General features: G+C 46.1%; 1 protein-coding gene across 2 annotated transcripts in view; it reads left to right on the top strand.

Moving 5' to 3' along the window:
* Positions 1–949: 949 nt before the first annotated feature.
* Positions 950–12134, top strand: part of SP3 (Sp3 transcription factor) — a 34374-nt gene continuing 23189 nt past the window's right edge. The window contains exons 1-3 of one of the 2 annotated variants that reach the window (XM_063162162.1): positions 950–1055; positions 2483–2607; positions 2786–2902. In XM_063162162.1, the coding sequence (XP_063018232.1) occupies positions 989–1055; positions 2483–2607; positions 2786–2902 (309 nt within the window). In that variant the 5' untranslated portion in view covers positions 950–988. Of the gene's footprint in view, positions 1056–1874; positions 2141–2482; positions 2608–2785; positions 2903–12134 lie in introns of those variants that run through there. The other variant, XM_063162161.1, reaches the window with a different exon arrangement.

The raw sequence follows: 12134 nt of genomic DNA, 5'->3' as shown, positions 1-12134 counted from the left end.
ACAAATTGGAAAAAATTTTCTTTATGGCTGTGTTATCTATCTTGCCAACAACTAACTCTAAAGTAGAATTACACAAGACTATATAAATAAATAACATTTAACAGAAGGGGTTTTTTTAACTACCTTGGCAAAAATGAATCGTGGCAAAAAGACTGGGGATTAATTTACAACTTACTATTAAGTCACCTCTTGAAGATACTCTCAACACACCAGCAAAAGTAAATGGGTTAGTAATAAGACTATACATCATGCAGTAACAACAATCTGAATCCATCCTAACTTCCTGATATTAAATTCACAATTTCTGAGTGCATTTTTCCCTGTTCTGTAATAGTTTTTAAGTTAAGCTTGGGCAGTTACTGCAAGGTCATAGTGCTGGGACTGATTAAAAAGCACTGTTTATTCTCTGCTCAGAGAGGCTGTTGAAAATCCTGACCATACTTCTGGGTTTCCTAGTCACTAACTTGGCCATGAGTTGATCTCAGGAGCCTGGGACTCCACACACTCAGCCCAACTGTGGACATACGAGACTGTGCTCACTGTATCATCCTCAGCTCTTATTACATTAAAGATTGTAACAGGAAAGTAGGTTTGAGTTTTCTGGCCTCATTCAGACTCCTTGGAACACCACACTAAGGGAAACCATGAAAAAGTCATTCCTCGGGAGAATTTACAAGCTAAGGGTCAGAATCAGTGTGTCTCAAAGTACACACTGTCCCGTGACCCTGCACATGCACTCAGATGTGACGGAGGCCGAGCCCAAACTGCTCCCCTTTACAGGAACCTTTCACAAGCTAAGTGGTGTTACAGAGAAACAGGCCCACTAATAATCATTCCTGTATCATCATATACTTATGTAACGCTTTAAACATATTTCCTGTCTTAGTTTAACAATCCGAGAGATCCCAGTTTCCTTTGTGTTGCGTAACACGAGACACAGACCAGCAAACTGACGTTGAGGGGAATCTTATTAATTCTCCTTAACACGATGAAAATAAAGCCTGCTGGTACAACGTTCGATCCATGCCAAGGCTCAGGTGCCCAGCTCACGGCAGGTACTCCCGCTGGGAGGAGGTGGCGCATTACAATCAAACTCGCGGCCTTATCCGGGACGGGTTTTGTTTTGCCTTAGAGACCGCGGAGGTTCTCGGTTCCCCCGCCCGGCTCGGGCAGGTGCAAGCCCGCCACAGCGCTTATGCAACGGCGGCACGGCGGGGTCGCCCCGCCGAGGCGGGCGCTGCTCTCGGCGCTGACCCGGGCGCCCGGTCCCGCTGGGGGGCGGCCAGCGGCAGGTCCCGGGCAGCGCCCGCCCGGCCGGACCGGCTCCCCTGGGGACGCCGCGCCGACATCTTAGCGCCGGAGGGACAAAGCGCGGCGGGGCTGTCCGTCGGCCGGGCGCTGCTCGGCCGCCGCTCCGGAGCCGCGGCTGTCGCCGGCCGCGAGTGACAGCCCCGGCGGGGAGAATTCGAAAGATCGCAGCCCTGGCCCGGCGCCCCCCGGCACAACAGCGGCGGGGGCGCGGGGGGAGGGGGGCCGGAGGCATAGCGCCACCGCCGCGCAGCTGTGCCTATGCGCTGACGCCTGCGGGCGGCCGGGCCCCGCGGTGTCAGGGGAGCGCGGCGGCGATGCCGCCTCCCGGGACGGCGGGTGCCCGGCCGGCGCGGGCCGCGGCCTCCCGGCGAGTCCCGCTCATTGTTCCCCGCACTAGCCCTGGCAAACAGGAAGCCGCCCCGGCATGGGGCGCCCCCCCCGCCCCCGGCGGGTGACTGGCAGCCCGGGCGGCCCGTGCGAGCGGCGGCGGCGGCGCGGCGCAGCCAATGAGGGCGCGCGCGCGGGGGCGTGGGCGGGAGTTCCGGGCTGGCAGGCGGGCGGGCGGGCGGCGGTGTCGGCCGGGCCCCCTCTCCCGCGGCAAGCCCCACCTTTCGGCTTTCCCGCACCGTCAATCAAAATAGGAAAAAAAACCCGGAGTAGGCTCGGGCCGCCGCCGCCGCTTCAGCCCGCCGTGAGCACAATAAGCATGTCCCCGGCGGCAGCCGCCTAGCCCCAGCCAGCAGGGCCTGTGTGCGAGCCAGCCAGCCTGCCTGCCTGCCTCCCGCCCAGCCAGCCAGCCAGCCGGCCGCTCGCACTCACACCATGACCGGTACGTACGCACCGACCGAGCCGCCCCGGGGGCTCCCCGCTCCTGCTCCGGCCCTGCGCGTCCCCGCTCCGGCCCCGGAGCGTCCGTGTGCGAGCGAGGCGAGAGCGGCACTGAGAGCAGCAGCAGGAGGAGCAGGGGGAGGAGGGAGAAGAGGGGCAGGGGCAGCAGCACGGGGAGGAGGAGGAGGAGGAGGAGGAGGGCTCCGTGCGGGAGGGCGGGGGGAGCGCTGGGGTTAGGGGGGGGGAGAGGGAGGGAGGGAGGAAGGGAGGGAGGGAGAGAGAGGGAGGGGGGTGATCGCTCCCGTCAGTGACTCTCCCCTCCCCCTCCCCGCTGTGCCCGCAGCTCCCGAGAAGCCCGTGAAACAAGAGGAAATGGCTGCCTTAGACGTGGACAGCAGCAGCCACAGCGAATATCTCCAGCACGGCAACGGCGCCGCCTCGGCCTCCGCCGGGGCGGCCGCCCCCCAGGTGAGCGCAGGCCCGGCTGGGCCCCTTCCCCCCCTCCCCCGGGTGACACGTTGTGAGCGGGGCGCGGAGCCGGTGCCGCCGCCGCCGCTTCCTGTGTGCGCGTCTGCGAGGAGCCCGGTCGCTGTCCCGCACTAACCGCCACCCCCCTTCTCTCCCTGAACCCGCCCATTGTGGGTAGGACGCGCAGCCGTCACCGCTCGCTCTGCTGGCGGCCACCTGCAGCAAGATCGGCCCGCCGTCGCCGGAGGAGGATGAGGCCGCCGCCGCCGCCGCTGCCTCTCACTCTGCCGGAGCGGTGAGTGCCCGCCCCGCCGCTCTCGCACGGCCTGCCGGGGGGAGAGACAGCACAGCCAGCCCGCCCGCCCGGGGGGAGGGACGGGACACACGGCACTGCCCGCCCGGGGGGAGGGACGATAGCAGGGCCGACCTGCCAGGAGAGGGGTCCCCGGGCTCCCCTGCCTCTCCAGGAGGAGCCGGGCTCCCGGGAGGAGGAGGGAGCCAAGCTCCCCCCTCCCCCGCCATTGGGAGCGGCGCCTTCATTTACTTTCAAAAACGGGGGGAGGCGGGAAGCCTCCCTCCCCCGACCCTGGCACCGGAACGGCTCGCTCGGAACCCGGAGAGGCTGGGAGGCATCTCACCTCCACCTGAGCGCGCCCCCGGTATCCTCGCTCGGCTGTCAGCCTGGAGCCGCGCAGCCAGGCGGGAGCACAAAATGAAGGCTGGCAGTAGGGAAGGATGTAGTGAAGTAAAATGGCTGTTTAGAAGCGAACGCGGTGGTGGAAAGCTGCTTCCTGTATCGCGCTGTTTTTCTAAGGAGAGTTATCATGCGTTCCTCGTAGCGTTTTCTGTCCTTATCTCTCATGCGCCGTTGCCTCTGAAAGGAGCCTTGATGACCTCGGGACCTGGTGTGATGAGATGGATCTTGCAGGCTAGAAACGTATTCTTGCTGAAGCTAGTTTAACAATCCCCATAACAAAAGCCTAATGAAAACTCATCTTCCTTAATTGGTCTAGCTAAATCTCGTGTTGACATATGCTCATAAAATTCAAAGCGATTATGCATTTCTAAATAACTGATACCTAAAAATATTCACATATTTAAAAGAGTTCCAAAATATCTTCTAAAATGACGTGATGTCATTTTTTGGCCTTGGCCCTTGGAAAATTGCACACATTACCTCTAATTTTTTTTTTTTTTTTACAAAAACATCTTTAAATTTAGGAAAAAAAGTGCCTTTTATTTTTCTTCTTTTAAAGCAACTCTTGTTTTTTAAACTTGCTGTGCAACAGCATTGTATGGTGTTAGGATTTTGCAAATAGGAAGAAAAACTGCAAAGCATTGTACTGGTGGATGAAGTGGCTTTGTCAAGCTTTTAACAAGTGTCAAAGTGTTACTGATAGAAGTTTCTAAATACTTGCTAAACTTTAAAATAATTTTCATCTGTACATTACAGCTTACTTTACATAAGGGAAGCTGAAGCAAAATAGCTGTCTGAGGTCATACAGCAGGTTGTAGACTAATGACAGAGCTCAAAAATGTATTAGGATTCCAACCCCTTTTAAGCATCCTTTCTGCCAAACCTATTTATTTGCTCAACCAGTGTGTTTTAAAAAATGTTTCTAGATGTTTTGAAGTGCCTGATAGCACTAAGATTTGTTTCATACTACTGGATGCATAGAGTGCTGAAGAGCATAAACATACTGAAAAACAGATGATGGTTAAATGATTGCTTACTTTCCTGTATTGATCTTTAAGATTGTTCTTGCTGTACAGCTGGAATTGTGCATCTTGGGGATGGATTGATTGATGAGGAGGAGCAGTAGGTCTGACAGGATACTAGAATGCTGGTGCAGGACACGTGGTTCCTGGCAGTTCAAAACGGGTAAAACAGTTTTGATGTGGTACTTCTTTACTCCTATTAAGTTAATATGTTGTTGTCTTAATGTTTAAGAGGCTTTTCAGGGGAAAGCAGATGCAATTCAAGAGAAGCCAAAATCTTAGTTAAAAATCTAAATGAATATAAGCTCACTCACTACTTTCCATACGTGCAGATAGGCCCTTCCTACATATCTTCTGTGAGTTAGGTTATAGCATTCTGGTAATTTTTACACTCCTACAACCTAACTCTTGAATGATTCAGAATATTTTGGGTGGAAACTAAATATAAATTGAAGGAGATACCTAACAGTAGCTGAACTAGACACTGGAGTTAATTAATATGACCTTAATAAAGAGAGGGGAGGGACTAAAGGCCCTGAAATACATTCCTTCCTTGTGAAAAACAGAAGAACAAAAGAGATTTGGTGCAATAGAGTCTTTTTTTTCCTGGTCTTCTGTGATTATCATATTGGAGGGTGGAAGAAAGGAGGAAGCTAAAAAGTCTTACATTGTAAATACCTCATAAGTGGTATGGAAAATGAAATCTATATGCACAGACGAACGTAATTCTCTTCCTGCAGTTTGTGATGCTCATCCCTTTCCCAGGAGTATAGCTCAATCAGTTTGAGACTTCTGCATGGGTGATGGTGCCTAATGTAGCAGTGGGAGGGCAGCTCTTTCCTGTTATATTCTATCCTTGGACTGCAGTTCTGACTGCTGAACAGCTGGCAAACTCTCAATCTACACTAATGGATCGTAGAAGTCAAACTAGGTATTTCCTCTTAGAAGTGCTTGAAGAGCTTGCTTGTCAATGGATAGCGATACTGTTGTTTCAGGGTTGTTTTGTTACTATTTTACTGACATTTGCTTGGTAGAAACTGGCAGGGCTGGAGCCAGCATGCTGGGCTAGCATACTGCTTTCCTGGCTGAAATGGTATGCTGCAGCTGCTCCCCAAGAGACCAGCAGTATGATTTAAAAGCAACAGCAACACTCCCCTAGGAACGCAGGGAATATTGCGTGTCTGGGATCTGGGGAAGAGCTGGAGCAAATGTGATTGTGTTTGTAATGATCTAGCTGGCCCTGCTTTGAGCCCAGGGGTTGGACCAGGTGACCTTCAGAGGTCCTTTCCAGCTGAAATTATCCTGTGATTCTGTATTGGTATCTGAGTCCAGGCCTACAGTTTGAATGCTCGTTGCTGTAACACCACTGAAAGGATTAGTGAGGAAGTAAAACGACTAATGGAAATGGCAGCTGCTTGTAAGGAAAAGGAAATGAAGAAGGCAATTGAGAGAACTAAACTCAACCCTCTTCTCCTTTCCATCCTGTCAACGACCTGGCAGGTTGTCTTTAGACAGCAAGGTTTTCAGTTTGGCCGATGATTCTGGTTGGAACTGTATTTCTTTTGGATGAGAGGCACTAGCAGGCATTACTGCTGATCTTGTCTTTGTGCATTGATGAAGATTGCAGTCTTTCAGCTGTGACACCGTGATTTACTCTGCCTAATGATCAAGCAACCCCAGTATGTTATCTCATGGTGTTTGATATGAATGTAGATGGCCTTGAGTTTGTGGCTTACTTACCTGAGCATCTTTTCCTTGGTTGCCATACTGCTGCATCCATGGCTGGTTCAAACACTTGCCATGGCAGCTTTGCCGTGTGTATTGCTGCCTGCTGGTTTGTGTGAGAGCCTTGCTGGGATGCTGTGTGCTACTGCCTGACCTAGAATGACAACTCATGTTTTGGCCTCTAAGGATGTCTTTCTCTCTTGGGAGTTCAAAATCTGAGAAGTTTTAGTTTGGGTCTTGCTTTTTCACTATTTATCTTTGACTAATAATTCCACTTCAAACTTCCATATTTAGGATTCTTTTTTCATTTAGTTATAAATACTCTAGTTTCATTCCAGTTTAAACATCTGCAAAGATTTTAGCATTAGGTGAAAATGAGAAGCAAAGCAGAAGATGGTAAAGCTTTACATAAGGGAGGAAACAAAAGAGCAGACATATTTAGGTCAAGCAGAGCCTTGATGGTCAGCTGTGTGCTTGTAGCATGATCAGATGATGGTTTAAGAAGCTGCAAAGCTGAGATGATAACCAGTTGTTTATGTTCTCTTACTGCATTGTAATGCAAAGCTAAAGGCTGTCTTGGGGCTCTCATGCTCCCCAGGGCCATTCTTATGGTTGTGCTGGGTGGGAGTGGCTGGGTGAGCAGAGGCTGCAGGACTGCTGGGAGGTTGGATGGGAGGGCTGGAAGGCGAATTGGGAAGAGTGGCAGGCTGGCTGAGAAAAGTGTTGGCTCTGACAGCCGCCAGAGAACGGGAGCTGTCAGAGATGGCTGCCCCAGCTGGGGTGTGTAGATGCATCTTGTGTGAAGTGGGCTGCACTGATCCGCTAGTCTTTTTTAAAAAAACCGAGGTTGGGAGGAATTATTTATTTGATTTATTTGTGTTGTTGCTTACCAAAAAGATGTGGAAAACATTTGGACAGGTTAATAATTTGCATATGTGGGGAAAGATGAGTATAATTCCTCTGCAGTAGACAAAGCATTTCTGTGTATCTTGGACAAGTAATGGCTGGAGTGTTTTAAGACTGCTTTGGCATATCTTGAGCTTTAGAATTGACTACAGGTGCTTCACAGAATTTATTGGAAGTCTGGAATTATAGTTGGTTTATGTCTCAGAAGATTAACCATCTGAGGTGCACCTAGTTTAAACTCAGTTTAGGAGGATATAGGGATAGTGCTGACAGGATGGAGAAAGAGGAAGGTGTTTTAAATTTCATGTTTTCCATCCACTAGGCAAAAATATGCCTGAATGCCACGTGTGTCAGAGTAAACCATACTACTTGGGTTTCTGGCCTGTATGGTCATTTAGAGGAAGTTCAGAATTACTCTGACATCCATCTTTGCTTTTGTGGGTGATAAGATAGCTTCCTGATGCTAGGTTTCTGGATGTGAACAGATGCACCAGAACCTGTTCAGCCACTATAGAAAAGTCTGCCTGGAATTGTCTTGCTTCTCTCTGTTCTCTTTTGCAAAACAAAGAAATTTCACTAGAATGTGATGGCTAACAGTGTATTTGTCCTGCTGCTGTCCAGAAGCTCACCTTTTAAAATGTTCTTTGGTTTTTGTATTGCAATTATGTCTTTCTAATACTGGATCAGAGCCAAGTGTTGAAGTTATTTTAGAAGGTGCTTCAGGGATGTTCTTAAAAATTTTGGTTATTTCTCCTAATAGTTTTGGAGAAAGCAAGAAAATGTATGGTTTAAAACATTTCCATATTTAAAAGCAGCATAGACAAAAATGTTCTCTAATATTAAACATTAGCAAGAAGTGTAAGATTTCATAGAAAGTGTAGGCTGGTAGGGATGTCTGGAGAATGTCTGGCTGCCCCTCCTTGCTCAAAGTAGAGTCAGTGAGAGGAAGTTGTTCAGAGCTGTGTCCAGTGGGTTTGAATACCTCCAAGGTGAGAGACTCCACTGTCTCTCTGGGCAGCGTGTTCCAGTGTTTGATAAACCCATGTGATATAAACAAGGGGCTTCTTCTGACATTATGGGGGACAGAGTCAAAAGCCTGACTAATGTAGTGATGAAGAATATGTCTTGCCTAAGCCCATCTGCCAAGCTAGTCATAGGGCATTGTGAGGTGAGTTATTTCAGCATTATTTCCCCTTCCTAAGTGTAGGCTGACTACTTCTGAACACTACTGGTTTTTTTACCTTCAAGATTATTTTCAATTAAGGTTAATATTTTCAAGGTTATTTTCAAGGTTATTTGCTCCAGTGCCTTCCAAAGATCAAGCTGTAAGGCTGACTGATCCCAGGCCCTCTTTCTTGTTCTCTTGGTGATTTGATGGACCCTTCAGCAGCTGAGTTAAAAGCAGGAAGAAAAACCATTCCATAGAGTGCTAGTTTGGCATGCAATTACATTGAGATTTGTATACATATATAGATTTAATAATTAATAAACAAAAGATAATAACTTATGATCTAGTTAAAAATGTTTACTAGTTTCTTATTACTTCAGCTTCCTTGTTTTTGCTAAGGTCAGGGATATTGTATTGTCTTAATTTGGAAAAGTTCTGAACTTCTGCTGATTGATTAAACTGTTGAAGTTTTAGCTCCGGTTGTCCATGTCAAGCAAAAAGATGTAGATATTCTGTAACTGAGATACAGTTAGATATATTTCACCAGTTGGGAGTTTCTTTTAAAATAAGATTTTAAGCAGCCCCAGATAATGTTTTTTCCTCCAAATGCTCTTTGTTTTTCCAAACATTTGATTTGGGGAGAAGTATTTCTCTAAATTGAGTGGCTTCATTAGCAGAGGGCTCAAACATGCAACAGAATTAATTTCTCTTAACAAACAGCTTTGTGTCAGCTGAACCACAGTGACTGATGTTGAACATGTTTTTAAACCTATGGCAAATACAAGATAGAATGTATTAGCTCATACTTTAATGAAAGAGTTGAAGCAAGTGCATTTTATCTTGTATTTGTAATGACCTAAGAACGCACAGATAGTTTACTGTAGCTTGGTAAACACATGGTATTATTAAACCCATGCATTAGAACCCTAACTCTTTCATAAAACAACAATTTGGATGAGGCAGTGTCCAATCTTCTTCATTAGGTGTGTGATTTTTGAATGTTTAGGAGCTCGTGACTCATTCTCTTTCCACCTCTGGTTGTTTGGCTGATGCTTTTGCTCCAGGGCTAAATGGGGCCAAAGGGACTTTCTGAAAATTGCAGTAAAAAGCTGTCCACCAGCACAGATAAATGTTTGATGGACTTTTGTAATAAAATACTGATGGCTAATGACATGTGCATATTTGACATGTTGTAGAAACCTGCATCTCAACAAATACCAGTTTTTACAGGGGTCTTTCTCTGCTTTCCTACTCTCCATTTTACTTTGATGAAGCATATTTAATTTTTATTAAGTCCTGTCATTCAGTATGGTTTAGATCACTTCTGAAAGGTATTTTATCTTCTTTCTCGTATCTCCTTCCACATTTGACTTAATGTTGCTGCAGTTTTATCTAAATATATTGAACAAGACAATTACTAGATTTTTATTTATCATGGCTCATGATTCTTCAGGGATGAGACTTTTCTCTCAGGACATCTCTTTATTTTAGCCACTGGAAATTATACAAGGCCTGTTAAAGAATCAAAAGACAGGCTGAACAGTGGTTGTAGCTTTCACTCTTTGTTGGTACTTGACCTTTCTTCAGGTGGACATATCATTTCATTTAATTCATCCTATGCCTTGTGTCAGCTACTTTCTTTGCTCTGTTACTGTCTCTTTTTCTTGTTTCCTGATGCTGCTTCCAGTGAATTCCCTGTTGCTTCCTGTTCTCTCCTCCTTGGCTGAGTTGTGCTGAACTTTCCTCAGATCTTTGTCCCTTCCTTTTGAAACAGCCTTTGGATTGCAACAGTCCAGCCTTCTCTTAAAGGAGCAGCTGCCAAATAACTGCTGCCTGAGTACCCGTTGATAAGGAAACTGTTGCTTTATCTCTACCCTCTCAATAGTTTCCTCTGAGAAATGCCGGCTGAGACAGCAAACTGTGTGTTTTGAATGTAAAGCTCAGTAAGTGACTGGGCTGCAGATGTTGCTGCTCATGTATCAGTGTATCATGTATCCCGAGTTACTACAAAATTGCTTAATTGCCTGAGGACATAAAGAATGGGTATTACTCTTTAGTTAGTAGGAAAAGAAGTCCAAGAAATGTCTTCTTGTGTCAAGAGACTTTGTGAAAGAACATAACAGTCAATCTTGTTATGACAGGCTGATAATGACCATTTGAGATTAGAGATCATCCTCAAATACTCCTTTCCATACGGGTCTTTTTCATGCTTTAATGCTAAAAATTTTGATAGCTGCCAGATAGCTTCTTGAAAACCTCACCCTCTTTTTGCTCCTCCCTCCACAAGATTCAGCTGGTGGTGTCTGATACATACAGCCAGCTGTAAGAGCAATGAGAATAACAGGCATTTTGTGTTGTGTGTGTAGCATAGCTTCATATCCTCCTGAACTTCTCCATGGACTGACAAGTGCATCTAATAAAAGATTGGCTCTGTTGTGCTAAAATCCTTGCAGAGCATGTTTTGAGGGAAGATTTCACTAGATCATGAAAACGTGAGATGTGTGCCCAACATGAAAATGCCAGTATGGAAATCAACATATGTTTTGGGAGAAGAATAAAGTAGGTCATTTCCATATCACTAAGGAGACAGGTTCCCTTTGAAGTATTTCTGTGGAGGATATTACATATGAATAGACATTGACATGTTACTGCATATTAGATCAGTCCAGTTTAACCTAAGCTTTCAACATTTGCTTGTACATAGTTTTCAATCAGTGAGAAATTACATCAGACTTGTAATGGTTTATATTGCTTTTCTTTTCTCTTTTGTTCCAACAGCTATCAACACATTATATTATACATTTATTTTATAATGACACACTTTAAATATATAACAGTCAAATTTTTGCTTTTGGTATTGTATGACTGATGTTTACCCCTGATTTTTATAGATCTTTTGATATTTTATGAAACCTTCAGTTAATAGGTATTTATATGCTTGTGAATTGTGTAGTTATGAACTTTCTTAGCAGCATTTCAGCAACTTTAAGCAACATTAAGCACAAGTCTATAAAGGTAATATGGTAGCAGAGGAAAACAGAACTTGTTGCCTTCTTCTAGGTGAGATATGTGACATGGAATGTTACATGTTTTTCTTCTAGTATTGTAAGTTACAAGCTTGAAAGACCAACAATTTTTTTAAATTATGTTTTTCCATTGGTTTACTGTAGTATGGTTAAACAGATAAGGACACACTTCGTAGTTTTTAGATTGATGGTTACTTACAATTCCAGTCTGGTTGACTATGCAAATCTGTGCTAGGCATTGCAGGATGTTAAATCTAAATCTTAATACTCTATTCTGAAAAAGCTTGCTTTGGTAAAGAAAGGTAAGTGCAATTTACCTTTTCTTTACTGAATGAAACCAAATGCATAATAGTTTCTTTAGGCATCTGGGGTCTACTCTGAAACACTGGCCTTTTCTATTGTTCTAACTTAATGAAGGAAGATTTTTTTTCCCCTCCTAACTGAATGCATATGACTAATACAAATATGATTTCAGTGTAAAAGTTGTTAGTCTAGAAGTCTTCTTCCTTAGCAAAACTAACTCCTACAGGCTTATAAATACTAGAGCTTTGTGTTAAGTGCAGCAAACTGAGGTTGTCCTATCTTTCCAACTGTGTGCCTACATCACTTCTTAACATTCTCTATACTGCTGGGAGTCACAACATGCACAAATAGCAGAGTTGGAAGGCAGGGAGCTCCAGGAGACAGAGGCAGCTCTGGCTTCATGGTGGTTCCTCCACGTGTGTGCAGTAGGTGCCTAGCTGGGCAAAGAGTGTGTCTGAGTCTCAGGTGATGAGAACTCCAGCAGCCCCTGCCAGCTCCCTCCTTCCCACAGCCAGGGGTTTGGGTTACCCAGCAGCCCTGCCACCAGAATAACCCTGCTGCTGGTCACCTGACAAAGCCATGACACAGGAGCTGCATTTGACATGTCTGCGGGCAACGTGCAGCTCATGAGCCGCAGGCTGGCTACCCTGACTTAGGCAGCAGATCCTTATAAAGATCTG

The sequence above is a fragment of the Melospiza melodia genome, chromosome 8 (genome assembly GCF_035770615.1).
Source record: "Melospiza melodia melodia isolate bMelMel2 chromosome 8, bMelMel2.pri, whole genome shotgun sequence".
In the NCBI taxonomy this organism is placed as follows: domain Eukaryota; kingdom Metazoa; phylum Chordata; class Aves; order Passeriformes; family Passerellidae; genus Melospiza; species Melospiza melodia.
This window is presented reverse-complemented; position numbering and strand designations above follow the sequence as displayed.